Source organism: Mauremys mutica, chromosome 4, assembly GCF_020497125.1.
Source record: "Mauremys mutica isolate MM-2020 ecotype Southern chromosome 4, ASM2049712v1, whole genome shotgun sequence".
Lineage (NCBI taxonomy): Eukaryota > Metazoa > Chordata > Testudines > Geoemydidae > Mauremys > Mauremys mutica.
In genome coordinates this window covers 18,582,303-18,598,988 of record NC_059075.1, presented here as the reverse complement: position 1 = coordinate 18,598,988, position 16,686 = coordinate 18,582,303, and the positions used below count along the sequence as shown (strand labels likewise).

Below are 16,686 nucleotides of genomic sequence, written 5' to 3'. Positions count from 1 at the left end.
TTGTGATGTGAGTGGATTAAATGCAATGGTATCTTCTTTCAATAGCTCAAGGGTTCTCAAACTGGGGGTCAGGACCCCTCAGGGGGTCGTGAGGTTATTACATGGGGGATCGCAAACTGTCAGCCTCCACCCCCAAACCCTGCTTCACCTCCAGCATTTATAATGGTGTTAAATATATAAAAATGTGTTTTTCATTTATAAAGGGTGTCGCACTCAGAGGCTTGCTGTGTGAAAGGGGACACCAGTACAAAAGTTTGAGAACCACTGCAATAGCTGGAGGGCTACTCTTCCAGTTGATCAGTGTACCAGCTGGGCGCTTGAGAATAAAGACAGACCTTCAATATCTGTGATTTAAGTTTCTGATCACTATGGGAAATGCCCCTTCATTTGAGGAGATGTTGCCAAATCCAAATATTTCTCACTTTGCCTTTTCATTCCCTTTAAAGGAGAGATTATTCATCATGTCTGTCAAGAAGGAAGGTGCCCAGAAGAAATGGGCTGCCGTAAAGGAGAAACTTGGGCCCCAGGAGACTGACCAGTCAGAGGCCAACCTGGAAAATGCAGAGCCAGAACTATGCATTCGCCTCCTACAAATGCCCTCAGTAGTGAACTACTCTGGTCTCAAGAAGCGACTGGAGAGCAGCGATGATGCCTGGATGATCCAGTTCCTGGAGCTGAGTGGCCTAGATCTGCTCTTAGAGGCCCTGGACAGGCTGTCTGGAAGAGGAGTATCCAGGATTTCTGATGCCCTGCTTCAGCTCACCTGCATTAACTGTGTGCGAGCTCTCATGAACTCCCACAAGGGGATCGAATACATTGTCAGCAATGAAGGCTATGTCAGGAAACTCTCTCAAGGTAAGAACGCTTATTGTTCCTTTTAAACACACTCAAGTCAGCTTTGCAATAAGGCTTCTTGTTGCTTAGTCACCTGCTCCACTCTGAACATAATATATATCTGTGAAATAATAAAGAGGTATTTTTATCATGCTGTTGCCTTTTAAATATCATAGGGCTTTAGCAGCTTTCTCACAAGGACATTAGAGGCTATTCTTATGCCTACTCATTTAATAAACCAGGGATTTTTTTCCTCTGAAAAAACCCTACTGCTTTTAAATGCCACTTCCCTCAATTTTTGGCATATGGCAGAGAAGAAATATTGGACCTGTTTCCACATAGAAGTCTTTCATGTTTTGCCAACAAAGGTAAGACATACTCTGTCTTAGGATAACATAGAAACTACTGGTTCCTTACCTCCCTGACCACCTTGTAGACAGATATCCGTCACTTATTGTTTGTCAAGTCAAAAAAGCAGAGTGTGGACAGTTAATGAAGTGGACATCAACAGCTACAATTGACAAAGAAGAAGGGTGTCTCTGTGGTTAAGACTCAGAACATCCCAGTTCTATACTTGGTGCTGCCACAGATTTCCTGCGACCTTTATCAAGTAATTTAATTTCTTTAAGCCTTAGTTTCCATCCGTAAAGTGAGGCTAATGCTGCCTTCTTTCTTCCATCCTTTGTGTGTCTTGGCTGTTTAGATTTAAGTTCTTCAAGACATCTCTTACTATTTGTATAGTGCTAACCAGAATGAGGCCCTGATCTTAGCGGAGGTCTCTAACGTTACTCTATACTACTAATGCCACATGGATCAGCATTCATGTCATGCTCCCAGTCAGCACCTGGCCTGGGTCGGGGAAGCTAATGATCCAACCAGTGGACCAAATTCAGTGATGAATCCTAGTCACGTGCCACTTGAGGCATGTTGTGCATATGCTAAGAAGAATCACCATATCTACAAACCTATTATTTATAGCTATTTAAACCCTCCACTGTTTGATAAGCTTCTATATTTTAAAGTGATTTTCCTTTATCTCCTCCCAAAAAAGAAAAGACTTGTCTTTCCTAACAGCAATAAAATATAGGAATGGGCATTTTTCACTGTGGAAGTAGGAGCATTTGTAGGGTTATTCAGTAATGCAATCTCTTTGCTTCAGTGTAAAAGATTAATAAAGTATATCCTGGCCCCTGTTTTGTGGAACACACAGGGAAAGGGGAAGCAGAAATATAGGATGGCTGATTAGAGCAATTCATAGTACACCCATTTAAACTCAAAGAATAAGACTGTTCAAACAAAAACCTGCAACGCTTCTCCTGCTTTTCAAGAAACTGAACCGTTTTTGTGAATTTGCAATAAAATGTGTAATTCTTGAGAGTCCAGGTATTTGAATCTCATTGCAAATAACATGCAAGCCACAAGGACGTTGCTTGTGTGCATCACAGACTATGGATGTTGATGACGTTTCAGAGAAGTAGACACTAATATACATTTTTCTCTTTTTGGCAGCACTGGACACATCTAATGTCATGGTCAAAAAACAGGTGTTTGACCTGCTAGCTGCACTCTGCATTTACTCAGTGGACGGGCATGCCCTGGCTTTGGATGCTCTGGACCATTATAAGGCAAGTGCATAGTCAGAGCACTATATTGTGTTATTATCTAGTTCCCTGTGTGGTAGGTAAACCAGTGTGCAGTATTATTTCAGCTCTGATCCTGCAGCAGGAGGCACATGGGTGCATCCCTCCAGCTGGGGGCACAGCACAGGCATAGAGATCAAGTTGCATCATTCTGGTTAGAGAGTCAGGGACTTAAAAACTGGTAAGTACAAAAAAAAATAAAATAGATGCCTTCCCTGTCAGCAGAAATCTGAGTGGCTGCACAATGACTCAGCTAGAGGCAGCTGGCTGGCAGCCATAAGGATCTTTGTGGCAGCCCTACCAACATCAGTGGAAAACTCACAAAAATCAAAGGTACCATGCCTGTGGGTTTCACAGCCCTGGATGGTTGTACCAAGGAGCAGGAAGAAGTCTCAGGTCAAAGAGGGAACTTTTCCAATGAAAGTGATCAGTTTCCATTTACTTTCTCTGCTGACTAGACGTCTGCTCAGTGATGGAAGGAGCTGTCTCTAGCACACATTTTTCTTTCTCATGTTTAGTGAGATATGCTGATGAGGAGTTAAGATACTGACCTTGTTTTAGAGTCTGTTTTTAAAAGGGAAAAAAAAGGTTTCTAAACTGGAACATCTGCAATATCACTTGTGTGTTAACAGACTGTGAAGAACCAGCAGTATCGATTCAGTGTCATAATGAATGAGCTCTTCGCTACGGATAACGTGCCTTACATGATAACGCTGCTAAGTGTTATTAATGCCGTGATCCTGGGGACTGAAGAACTAAGAATCAGGACTCAACTCAGAAATGAGTTTATAGGTAAGTGTAGCAAAGCGAAGACTCATGGGTGCGGCGCCTCCTGCTGGTCATTTGGGAATTAGCTCATCCAGCACTCAGAGCGCCTCCTGGTGGCTGGTGTCTTGCCTGTCCCTCCCGGACCCCGGTGCCCTTTACCTTGGGGTTCTGCCCACCGTGGTACCCCCACACGCTGGGTCCCCCTCTCAGGAGAACCTCCAATCCCTTATAGCCACCTTGCCTCAGTGGCTACTGCCAGTCGTCATCTAGCCCCCTCTCACTGGGGCAAACTGCAGGCTGTATTGGCCACTCATCATTGGCAAGAGGGTCGGACCAGCTACTTCTGCCTATTCCTGGGCTGCACCTCCCAGCCCCAGTACCTGCATAAGCCTTTATCAAGGCCTCAGCCTGGGGAGTTGCCAGGCTGAAGCTCCTCAGCTCTTCTTGCCCTTCCCCAACACTACTCTGCTTCATGTACCCGATTCCCAGGCAACTGGGTCCTTCTCCCTCCAAGGTCGGAGAGAGATTGTCACTCAGCTCCTGGCTCACAGCCCTTTTATAGGGCCAGCTGTGGCCTGATTGGACGTGGCCCCAGCTGTGGCCGCTTCCTCAGTCAGCCTAGCTTTTTCCACCAGAGCGGGGTAACTTCCCCGCTTCAGTAAGAAAGTTGGTTGGATCTAACTTTATCAAAGGAATTAAACTCTTGAACTCAAGCCAGTTCTGTGGTAGGTTTTCAAAATACCAGTAAGATAGTTAAATGAAAAAAAAAAGTTGTGCAAATTGCATTGTGTCATACCTGAGACACCAATAATGAGCCTAATTTACAGCCAGTGCAGTAACCTTTGACTCTTGTTTTATATTTGATACACTTTCTTTAATCCCATTATTTCAAACTTTGTTCTTCTTTGTCACATAAACTTGATCTTTTCTTCTTGTATGCTAACAGAATTCCAGCTTAAATCTACCCTATATATACACTGCAGCCTCTATTCCATGAGCTAGTTTAATCAACTCATGCCTGTAGCAGCCCAGTCTTTATTCAGGCCTGATCTACACTACACAGTTATGTCAACATAAACTGCCTTACATTGACCTAGTTGTGGAAGTGTCTCCACTTAAATTTGGCTCGCGCCGATTTAGTAACACTACCCAAGCGGCATAGAGTCACGGTTGATGTAATTAGGTTGATGCAGTGTCAGTATAGATCAGTGGTCCCCAACCTTTTCGTCTGGTGGGCGCCAGACGAAGGACTGTGGCGGTGGTGGAGCACCCGCCGAAATGCCACCGAATTTCTGCGGCATTTCGGCGGCGACGCCTCTCGATGACGTCGCTTGTCAGCGGCAAGTGGCATCATCGAGAGGCGTCGCTGCCGAAACACCGCAGAAATTCAGCGGCATTTCGGCAGATGCTCCACCACCAGCCAGGACGTGGGCGCATTTAGATGCCCCCACGGGCACCGCGTTGGGGACCCCTGGTATAGATACTGCGTTGCTTACATTGACTGTGGCTTTCAGGAGCTGTCCCAAAATGCCCCATACTGACCATACAATTTATACAAATGCTCCTGGTGAGGACGCGCACCACCAACACAAAGAGCCAAGTCTGCACACACCCAAGCGATTTAATAACTGTGATGGCTGTATGCTGACGTAAGTTAAGTCAACATAATTTTGTAGTGTAGACATGGCCTCTGTAATTCAGGGCCAAACTGAGATCTGATGCAACTCCTCTCACAGGTAATGGGAGTTGCGCTTTCTTTTGCCAGGACTCAGTTTAGCCCATACAATGTAGCACGTGATTTAAGAATGTACAGTAGTAGTCTCTAATTACTTGAACATAAGGAATGTTGGGTACAATGAGACCGATGTTCAAATACTTCATTTTAAGAAACTTCATGTGCAGTTGAGGATAATACACCTACGTTTTTCGCAGCATTGTAAAATAAAGTCCTGATCCTGCAGATATTTAGCTCCAGAATATTACACACTTGCACAAATATTTGCAAGACTGGGATCCAAGCTCTTTTTAATGAACATTTTCCTTTCTATGTCCCAATCTTGCAAACATTAATGCATATGCTTAACTTTACTCATTCTGAGTAGTTCTGTCGAAGGCAATGAAACTGCTTGCAGTAGTAAGTAGTACTAAGCATGTGCGTAAGTCTTTGTAGAACTGGGGGCCTTAATTTTTTTTTAATTAATTTTTTGTACAGCCTTGCAATTTACAATGATTAGCGGTTCCAAGAGGAGAATTAAGGCACCTTGGTAATAATAAAAAAATGCAACTTTAAATAGCAATTTAATCCTTTGCACCTGGGAAATGTTAAGTTTTATGCATATACAAATTCCACACAGAAGTGCTTAACATTTAGTAGATTCGAATGACAACACTTTTTATTTTCCTCTGCCAGGTCTTCAGTTGTTGGATATTTTAAATAAGCTAAGGTAAGGTTTTCTTCTTTTAAATTTTATTTTATAATGCGATTCATTTTGATACAACTATAAAAATACTTAGTGCTTATTTTAGCAATTCTTTCACTTTATACAAATGTCTATTTTTATTTTATTTCCTTTTTTAAAAAATGTTTGGCTTATCTATATTTTTCACTGCTTCCTTTCTGAGTTCTCTCCTGGTTAGAAATATAAAAACCACTGCATTTCACTGCACTTTTTCCTGTGATATCTCATTTTTTCTCCCTTTATGTTAATCATGGGCCAGAACCAAAACCCAAGAACCACACCCCCTCCCGAAACTTTTGCAGTGTTCCGAATCTGAATCGAGATCTACATTTTGTAAATAGCTCCTTTTTCTAAACCAAAACCTAAGATCCAAGCACCCAAAATTTTGGAGTGTTTGAAATCTAGATCCAGATCCAAATTCTGATGCTTGCGCCCATCTCCATGTTGTAGGGTTCTGATCCTGGAAGTATTTGTGCACATGCCTAACTTTCAGCATATGATTGTAGTCCTGTTGAAGTCAAGGGAACTACTCCATGCTTAGAGTTAAGAATGTGTTTAAGGGCCGGATCCACAGAGCACATTGATGTCAAAGTGAATCTTTCCAGTGACTTCAACAGGCTTTGGATCAGGCCTGATGTTTGTTATTGGACTGGAGCTAAAGTGATCAGCACCTTTCAGGGTAAGCCCTAAGCGATGGGAGGCAGATGCATCAATGTTTTCCATGTGACAATTGGATTCTTGCTGTAGGCAGACTTTGGTATATATTTGTGTTGCCACTCATCAGGGCTGGTCTACACTAAGGGGAAAAATCGATATAAGATACGCAACTTCAGCTACGTGAATAACATAGCTGAAGTCGAAGTATCTTATATCGATAACTTACCCATCCTCACGGCGCGGGATCGATCTCCGGGGCTCTCCATATCGACGCCGCCACCGCCGTTCGCGGCGGTGGAGTTCCGGAATCGATATAAGCGCGTTCGGGGATCGATATATCGCGTCTAGATGAGACGCGATATATCGATCCCTGAAAAATCGATCGCTACCCGCCGATACGGCGGGTAGTGTAGACGTAGCCATAGTTAATCAAAAGGATAGATTAAAAGATCAGGTCCAAAATCTGATTTCCTTTAAAAGATTTCCCTCTCCCACACACACACTCCAACTCCCCTTTTGTGGCTTGTTTCTAATTTATCAACACAGTTGTGCTTTAAAACAGTGGTTTTCAGCCTTTGGGGACCCCTGGGGTCTGGAGACTATGCCTAAGTTTTCCATAAATACTACAGGTTTCAGAGTAGCAGCTGTGTTAGTCTTTAGCTGCAAAAAGAACAGGAGTACTTGTGGCACCTTAGAGACTAACAAATTTATTTGAGCATAAGCTTTCGTGGGCTACAGCTCACTTCATTGGATGCATGCAGTGGAAAATACAGTAGGAAGATATATATATGTACACAGAGAACATGAAACAGTGGGTGTTACCATACACCCTATAAGGAGAGTGATCAGTTAAGGTGAGCTATTATCAGCAGGAGAGAAAAAGAACTGTTTGTAGTGGGTAATGAAAATGGCCCATTTCCAGCAATTGACAAGGAGATGTAAGGAACTGGGGGGGATGGGGGGGGGGGAAAGAAATAGTTTTACTTTGTGTTTGAGACCCCTGGCTTAAAGCCTCGCTTACCTGGCTTTTTTGGTTTTTATTTTGGATCAGGGGAGACGTTAAACGAAACAAGTTTTGCCTCATCCACACTGATCACAGCTTTAACTGGGACAGTTTTCAAGATTGTTTTTGCAAAGAGCTTGCAGACTCATCCAAACAGATCACCGTGGATCAATGTGCTGTTGTCTTGTTGAGTCTGTATCTCAGCTCAGCTTATAGTATCAATAGCTTCTGGTCACTGAACAGTTTGAGGGCATTTTACCATTTGATTGCTGATTCTTGTCCCAGAAACAGGGCCGGCTTTAGGAAGTGTGGGGCCCAATTCGAACAGTTTTGACGGGGCACCGGCAGGGATGACTATATTAAAAAAAACAAAAAAAACCACACACATGGGGCTTGTACTCACTGGGCAGTGCTCCGAGTCTTTGGCGGCACTTCGGCGGCAGATCCTTCACTCGCTCCAGGTCTTCGATGGCACTGAAGGACCTGCTGCCGAAGTGCCGCCGAAGACCCGGAGCACCGCCAGATGAGTAAAAATTCAAAAGGTGCCTCTAGCCAGGGAAGAGATTCTTACTGGGTGCGGGGCCCGATTCGGGGGAATTGGTGGAATTGGCCTAAAGCCAGCCCTGCCCAGAAACATCCAGCTAAGACACGTGGCTGGATGTACCTGTCTGAACAAATTGTTCATTTGGAAGGACAGTCCATGAGGAAACCATGTCAAGTTTTAAGATATATGCATAATAAATGTCAGTTATTCACACGGTTGGGATGTCTGCTCTAGTCCTTTAAAAATTAAGAGCTAAGCGGTGTTTCCATTGCCATCAGCTAACAAGGGCTGGGTGCCTGTTCTGTGAGTCCTGCAGATTATGATTTCCAATTATAAAAAAAAAAACTTTTTTGATCAGGGAAGGAACGTCAATTGAAACAGCAAATAAATTATTCGAATGATCCTCCTTTGTCTGGATAAATAACTAGTGTCAAGTGAAGAGAGAAGAATTAAAAAAGGGAAACGCCATGATCCTGTCAAAACTCTGAGCAGATTTTTCTTTTACCTGCTTTCAAAACACATCCGGGGTCAGGTTCAGCCACACATCTCTCCCTTGAATAACACCTTGCTCTGAAAGCTGTCCCGTTGATTTCAGGGAGTTACTTGCAGAGGAAGGTACTCCGCAGCGGGGGAGAGCGTGGTGGGATACTAAGGGAAGGATCATTTCAGCCATGAATAGTCAGGCTGGTGGGTGAAGAAGTACAAGCGATACCAACACAGAAGTTTCAACTGGAACTGGTGCTATACGCTCTCCAATTAAAGTGGGTGTTGTGATATTGTAGAGATATAGAGGACGAGGACCTGTTTATCCAGTGTGAGACATTTGAGGAGTCCAAGGCCGAAGACGACGAGGAATTGTTAAAGATATGTGATGGGATTGACATGAACAATCACCAAGAGGTCTTTTCGTGTCTTTTCAATAAAGTGAGTAAGGACCTACTTTGGGGATACTGTTCTGCAGTGGGAATGACAGCAGCCAGCCCTGGAGACCAGAAGTGGGTGCTGCAGTGATGTTTGAAAGGAAGAGAATGCAATTAATAGGAAACTATCTTGTATTTCAGGTGAGCAGCTCTCCGGTCGCCATCCAACTGCTGTCCATTCTCCAGACCCTTTTGCATTTGGAACCTTCTCATCACTCCAACCTGTTGTTGTGGGAATCTTTGGAAATCTTAGCGAACAGAGCCATTTTGCTTGCCAATGACAGTAAGAACAACTTGCCTGCTATTTCAGGCTTTGCCTCCCCACACCCTTCCCAACTTCCCAAAATCAAATGTACATAAATTACTTCCATTATTGCATCTACTCAGAATTAAACAGAACCCAAGGAAAAAAATCAATATGTAGTCTGTGCTGAAATCCTTGGGTGAAATGCTGGCCCTTTTGAAGTCACCGGGATCAAGATTTCATTCCTTGGCCTTGTTTACACTACAGAGCCTTTATCAGTATAGCTACAGCAGCAGAGCCCCCTACTGGAAATATGGCATAAGTCAACAGAAGGAGTTCTGCCAACGTAGGCACACCACCTCCCTGAGAGACATTACCTTAGCTGCCATTACCTTAGCTTAGCTGACACAAGCTCTCTTCTGTTGGCTCAGTTGCATCTACCCCAGGTTTTTTGGCCGGCATAGCTATGTCGGCTAGAGGGTGTGATTTTTTTCATACTCCCAGCTGATGTAGCTCCACTGGCAAAACGTTGTAGTGTCGACTAAGTCCTTGTCTCTACAAAGGAATCCCAGGGTTTATTCTGATCCAAAACCTGTTGAAGTCAATGGGAGTCTTTCTGTTGATTGCAGATGGTATTGGATCTGGCCTTCATTGCTGGGCAGGGCAGCACTATTTACATACACAAAGATGTTGTTAACATGCGAGGCCCAGCTCCTGCGGTGAGCTCAGTGGGAAAAGCTTGCTGCAGCAGAGATCAGTTCCAGAGGTTTCTGTAACATAATTGACGAAACCTGTGGGATGCTCATATAGCTGCAGATCAATTGCTCCAAAGGGGATCTGGATAGTCTTTGATAACGTTTAGTTTACATTTGTTTTCCCCTCACCTTGGTTTACAGTCCAAGGGAACAGCATTGAAGAAGTCCTGGAGAGACTGTTATCCATAAAGAAGTGCCCAAACCAACGAAACTTAGAGCAAAAGCGATCAGCTGAGAGAGTGAGCAAAAGCACTCAGACCGACACAGATTTCGGGGAGTCCCTGAGTGCAGCTCAGAGCTCTACTACGAGAGCCTTCCCTCCAGCGACAGCAGCACCTTCACCGGGGCAACCAGGAGCCACAGAGAATGTCTCACCCTCCCAGCTAGCAGCCTGCTCCACTTCACCAGGGCAGTGCATATCCCCGCCTAGTGCTGCTCCTCCTCCTCCTCCCCCACCACTGCCCGGCATGGCAGCTGTGCCAGCCCCTCCTCCCCCACCACCACTGCCCGGCATGGCAGCTGTGTCAGCCCCTCCTCCCCCACCACCACTGCCCGGCATGGCAGCTGTGCCAGCCCCTCCTCCCCCACCACCACTGCCCGGCATGGCAGCTGTGTCAGCCCCTCCTCCCCCACCACCACTGCCCGGCATGGCAGCTGTGTCAGCTCCTCCTCCCCCACCACCACTGCCCGGCATGGCAGCTGTGCCAGCCCCTCCTCCCCCACCACCACTGCCCGGCATGGCAGCTGTGTCAGCCCCTCCTCCCCCACCACCACTGCCTGGCATGGCAGCTGTGCCAGCTCCTCCTCCCCCCCCACCACTGCCCGGCATGCCTCCTCCTCCTCCCCCACTGCTCGGCCTGGGAGGCATGCCTCCACCTCCTCCCCCACTGCCCGGCCTGGGAGGCATGCCTCCGCCTCCTCCCCCACTGCCCGGCCTGGGAGGCATGCCTCCACCTCCTCCCCCACTGCCCGGCCTCGAGGGCATGCCAGCCCCTCCCGCTCCAGAAGGCAATGTGGAGGAAGTAGTGGTTGCCCACATTGACTATGCTTTGGGCTACGCCAGACCTTTCCCCAAGAAGGTGAAGACTCCGACCCTGAGAATGAAGAAACTCAACTGGCAGAAGCTGCCCTCCAATGTGGTGCGAGGTACGTGTGTGTAATGCTGCACTCAGTCATTGTTTTTGTAGCTCCTGTAGAGAGACGCACATACACATAGCTGCCTCCAGTGTGTCCTATGCCATCTATTTCTGTGACAGATTTATGTTACCAATCTGCCTGGGGCTTCAGGCGATCAGGCTGAGGCCGCAGGATCTTCAGGGGAGGAGATGAAGGAGCACACCAAGTGACTAGTTTTAAAGATTTATTAATCAAATAACAGCAGTGAGTGCTGGGTACGCCCCACGTCACTCAGCGGAAGGATGAAAGCGTTAGTGCCCAAGCCCTAACCCACTTTCATACTCACACACACAGACAACACAAGGCTGGCCAAGCCTGGGTGTAACATAAGAAGAGGGGGAAGGGTACACGAGAGTTCTGTCCTGTGCACAGGCCGTCTAGGGTCCACTGTTGATCTCCGACTTGCTTCAGCTCTCGAGAGGGTTTTAATCCCTGGGTTCTTCCGGGGGCGTTTTTGTCCAGGGATCCTCGTCTCCCATGCTCTCTGTTCCAGTCCAAAACGGCCTTCTGCAGCTCCCTTAGGTTTCCCAAAACACACCAGCTTCAGGGTCATGAGACTGTTGTTCTTCCACTCACTGGCCTTTGCAATCTTTCTCGTTTTGCAACCCCCTTCAGGTCTGTCTGGTCCTGCTCTCCTTTCCCACAAGCTTTTGGCTGTTTGGTAGCAGGAAGCTTGTTTAGGTGTATTGGGCTTGAGCGGCAGTTTCGTTCCTTATCTTCGAGACTAGCTGAATCGTCGAGTTAACCTGTTCCTTTCCCCCTTCCTCCCTCTTCAGCCTCTTGCAACCTGCAAAGGAATCTTTCATTCCACACTCACACCTTCAACCCTTCCCAGAACCCTTTCCCACGCATATATAAGCGTTAGCAATATACAGCGCTGGTGCTTACCCAGGGGACCCTTTGGCGGGGGGCAGGTTTTACTGTGACATTTCCACTGGATTTTGTTGGGTTAGCAGCTGGGCAAATAGTGTTTTCCTTATATCTCCCTTCCGCTCCCCTCTCCCAAACAGCCTGAGGTGCCCTAGCACTGAGTCTTCCCATCGGCTTCATTGGGTTTTGGCTCCAGTCCAGGAGTGCTGAGAGCCATTGAACCAAACTGTAAACCCTGTATATGATGGAAGCCACTTCAAGCCAGGGGGTGCTGCAGCACCCCTAGTTCCAGCACCTATGGTCCAAGCTTCAGAACTAGTTACCTCGCAGTGTCTATTGCTGCACGTTTAGTAATTCATTGAGATCATAGCCAGAAGATGAGACTAGAGAAGCAAAATGGCCAGACTGTGGCTGGTGTCTGTGCCTGCGTGCGAGGAGATGGGCTGGGTGCTAGCCGCAGAACCATGCCTTCCTCCCCTGCCCACCCACAATCACACTAACCCAGCCAGCTGCGCAGCAGAACACCATCTGTATCCTTTAAGGAACACAGCTGCGGCTAAAGGTAATAATTGGAGATATACCAATCTCCTAGAACTGGAAGGGACCTTGAAAGGTCATTGAGTCCAGCCCCCTGCCTTCACTAGCAGGACCAATTTTTGCCCTGGATCCCTAAGTGGCCTCCTCAAGGATTGAACTCACAACCCTGGGTTTAGCAGGCCAATGCTCAAACCACTGAGCTATCCCTCCCCCCATGCTGCCCTGCCATGCCTGGTAGCTCCTGAAGGCATCTTCCCCTCATCACGGTGCTTTGGTGTAAAGTCACAATTTAGCCCCAAACAGATGAAGCTTCCCCTTCCGGCAGTTAGCAGAATTCTCTCTAGTATAACTAACACTGTGGGTAGATAGTGGGGGGCCCAAGAGGTATTTAGAGGGTTCCTAATGAGTCTGGTGGTGTTACTGACCTTCAGGAGCCCTTACGTAGTCTAGGCAGAGATGATAACCTAACCGGCGCTCCGCGTCCCATGCCACACCTGTGACTTTGCAATATGTAGCCAATCAGCTAAAGCAAACAGAAGTTAGTAAATCCCATTTAGCTCGGCTGCTGCCTTCAGCTCGGCTAAATTGCTAGCTACTGTAGATTTCCTGGTTTAATCCACCTTCAAACCTTCGGGATCCTGTGGGAGCTGCCACTCTTAAATAATTAGCACAGGTCCAGGGCTAATCTGCCTCTTTTCTTATTTATTGCATTCATCTTTCTCAGGGTTTCCCTTTTAGTAAGTAGGGTTGCCAATTTCGGTTGGACAGATTCCTGGGGGTTTCATCCCATGATCTAATCTTTAATTAACGGTTAATCTTTAATTCCTGGAGACTCCAGGACAATCCTGGAGGGTTGACAACACTAGTAGTAAGGAGCATTCTCTTGATGTGGTGCGTTTTCAGATGCCTCTGAAGCGTTCTTAGTACCTCATCTCTTTCAGAAAGTCGCTCCATGTGGGCATCAGTGAGCAGCGGCAGCGATGAAACTATAGAGCCTGATTACATGAGCATTGAGCAGCTTTTTTGTTTTCCGCAAACAAAGCCCAAAGAGAAAGCGGCTACCCCAGTGAAAGTGGAACCAAAGGAGGTAATGGGCTATTTCTCATCATCTGAAGATTACAGTGAAAGGCCACTGCACATGGCTCATCTAACAAAAATTATTATTTCTTAAACAGATCACGTTCTTAGACTCCAAGAAGAGTCTCAATCTGAACATATTTTTGAAGCAATTTAAATGGTAAGCTATGAACTGGTTTCACGGTTGTTGAATAAAGCAACAGTTTGGCAAGTGAAATTAGCATGGCCTGTGTAGCAGACAGTTCTGTGAGGGGCTGAAAAATCCATATGACTCCCAAGACCACGGTTAATCCCTTAGCCACTTGACCATCCTTCTTCCTAGGACATCCAGGGCCTGGCCATACAAATAATTACAAATGAGTAATTTTATTCACAGCAGCAGAGTTCAGTGGGACTATTCACTGTTTGAATTATTTGCAGGATTACACCCTAAACGTTTGTAGTGAGAGACAGTACAATAAAGATTGTATTTGAGATTTAAAATGAAAGGATGACACAGGGCAGTATATTTTCCACAGTTCAAACACATTCTGGATGCTAAGACATAGAGCGAGTGAATGACCATCGAAGGAGTGACTATAACATGACATGCCTAAATACAAACAAGGAAGACAGCTAGTTCAATCCCATCTATTTATAATTTGTCTAGGTTACAACATTACATATCTCTATTCATGTCCACAGTTACTGATTTTAAAGCATCTCGCTTATGTTCCACGGTGGTAAACGTAATGGAAGGTAAACACAAGAGGGGAAAATAATAATTTTCCTTGAGACAGTGTCCACTTACTCCTACGTTATCAGTCCCTTTTATGTTCAGTTTATTATAGCTATCCACTGAAGAGAAATTTTTAAATTTAATTTTTTTTAAATGTATTTATCTTCACAACACCCCAGCAGGGAAGGACAGTGCTATTTATACCCCATTTTACAGAGGGAAACTGAGGCACAGCGAGACAAAGGGCCAGATTTTTAGGTGCCTAAAGATATAAACAGGTATCTGATGTGTAACCTTTGGTTTTTGTGTTCCCAATTAGTAGTGTAAAGATAATAAATAAAACCAAACTGAATTCTGTAAGGTTTGAGCCTTCAGGGCAGTTGTAGATAGTGTAATTCAGTGGAGGCCTGTGAATGACACGAGTGATAACATTTAAAACTTGTTAAAATAAACTGGTTGGTTAAAGCAAAGTATAACCACGCACTGCACTAATACTCACAGGCTAAGGTGGAATGATGCCTCCCAGGGTGATCAGTACCGGATGGGAAGAATGGCCATATCCCTTTCTCTAATGGTGCCTCGAGAGTGGATGAGTGTGCCTCATCTAAAATCAGCATGCTGCCCTTTTTATAATTCTGAGTGCCAGGCTACTGCGCTAATCCATGGAACAGCCTTCCTGTCAGTAAGGCCTAATTATGCACCACTCACTAGTGTTTGTAAGGCATAATCAATGGCATATGGTCATAGGGAGCTGGCCAGTGTTGTTGTTCTGTTGCTGCTTCTAATTACGTGCCTGTTCTCTGCAGCTCAAATGAAGAGGTAGTTGACATGATTCAAAAAGGGGACAGGACCAAGTTTGATGTGGAGGTTCTGAAGCAGTTACTGAAGCTGCTACCCGAAAAGCATGAGGTTAGATGGAAAGATTCTTTTAATTCAATTCACAAAGGCTGTAGATATGATGCAATTCTGGGGTCTTGACTCTTGTGTTTTTTTGTTAGATAGAAAACCTGAAAGCCTTCAAGGAAGAAAAAGCCAAGTTAGCAAGTACAGATCAATTTTATCTTCTCCTCCTCAGGGTTCCCAGGTAAGACAGATCATTAGCGACTTCATACTGATCTTTTGCTTGCATATTGTTTTCCATAACAACAAGCTTCTCTGTGTCATTTAAAAGGATACTGAAAGTACTCTAAATTAGAGCATTACTCTGCAAAACATTCTGAATACCGAGATGTTTGCTGCAATTAGGGAAAGTCAGCTTTAAAGAGTCTCTCTCTTTTATTATGATAACACTAGAGAAAGGCCTTCTTAAAAAAAAATCTTTCTTTTAATGGATTTGTTGCTTTAAAACTAAGCCTTTCTTAAAATGCTTTTAGTGTACTCCATAGTTGTTTTGTTTGTTTGTTTTGTTTGTGGTCATATTATAATATTGCACTTGTATATTTATTTGCATTTCACATGCCTCTTCCATCAGAGACTCTCAAAGTGCTTTATAAATATTAATCATCCTCACCTGTGTAAGGTAGGGAAGTAGTCTCTGTGTCAGAGAGGAGCAGACACACCAGTACAGTTAAATGTAAGTTATACATCGCTGGGCCAACCTGGCCATTTACTGAACTTAGTAAGACTGCTGTATTGAAGGAAGGAATAGATGCCCTTCTGCTGGGTTTGCTGCCAGAGGAAAGAGTCGTAAGGCAATCGGAATCCCTGCCAGCACATGGTGATGAGAGAATGTGATGGACATACCCTTCCACAGTTAGTGCCGCCTCTTTTTCAGGCTGAGGGGGATGTCTGTGGCCCTGTAGAATGTGACTGCTCCAGCACAATCTCCCCCACTGAGATGGGAGAAGCTGGCATAGGCCCTGCGCCCGCTGGTTAAGTAACTTGCCCAAAGTCACACAGGAAGGCTTTTGGCATGTCAGGAATAGAATCCAGATCTCCCAATAGCCACGTGGCCGTCCTCCCTCTCCACTGAGATCAGTGTGTCCTCTACAGCAGGAGCCACCATCTCCGTTCTGCCAGTTATGGCCTGCCATTGAGAAAGAATCTCCACAAGCCACAGACAGAGCTGTGCAGTATCAATGTGATGCAGACGTGGTAGCTGGTCACAAGCCTGGATGTGGTTTTTGGCAGAGGTTACAGTGTGATGGTTTGGGGAATGGGAAGGGGGAGACTCTGCTGGCAGGGTCAGGAATCTGTTAAGCGTAACTGTATATTTGTGCCGGCTCCCTCTCTTAGCTACCAGCTGCGGATTGAGTGTATGCTGTCATGTGAAGAGACCACCGTCATGCTAGATATGCTACAGCCAAAAGCAGAAGCGATCAGGAAAGCCTGTGAAGGTAACTGGGACAGCGTCACCCCTCAGTGTGTAGTGTTCAGAGCCATGTGAGGCCTCATTTCAGCTTATGGTAGTATATCTACCTTACTCAAGAATTTAAGGAAGAAGTGGCCTTTTGTTGTCTCCATCTCATACATATGCAAATCTGC

At 45.6% G+C, this 16,686-nt stretch overlaps 1 protein-coding gene across 2 annotated transcripts in view; it reads left to right on the top strand.

The window, feature by feature from the left end:
* Window positions 1-16,686, top strand: part of INF2 (inverted formin 2) — a 72,692-nt gene that overhangs the window by 35,845 nt on the left and 20,161 nt on the right. For both annotated transcript variants that reach the window (XM_045015442.1, XM_045015441.1), the window contains exons 2-13: window positions 447-855; window positions 2,344-2,459; window positions 3,107-3,266; window positions 5,653-5,686; window positions 8,688-8,829; window positions 8,967-9,108; window positions 9,966-10,970; window positions 13,349-13,494; window positions 13,583-13,644; window positions 15,009-15,111; window positions 15,201-15,286; window positions 16,438-16,538. In XM_045015442.1, coding sequence (XP_044871377.1) covers window positions 462-855; window positions 2,344-2,459; window positions 3,107-3,266; window positions 5,653-5,686; window positions 8,688-8,829; window positions 8,967-9,108; window positions 9,966-10,970; window positions 13,349-13,494; window positions 13,583-13,644; window positions 15,009-15,111; window positions 15,201-15,286; window positions 16,438-16,538 — 2,491 coding nt within the window. In that variant the 5' untranslated portion in view covers window positions 447-461. The remainder of the gene's footprint in view (window positions 1-446; window positions 856-2,343; window positions 2,460-3,106; window positions 3,267-5,652; window positions 5,687-8,687; window positions 8,830-8,966; window positions 9,109-9,965; window positions 10,971-13,348; window positions 13,495-13,582; window positions 13,645-15,008; window positions 15,112-15,200; window positions 15,287-16,437; window positions 16,539-16,686) is intronic.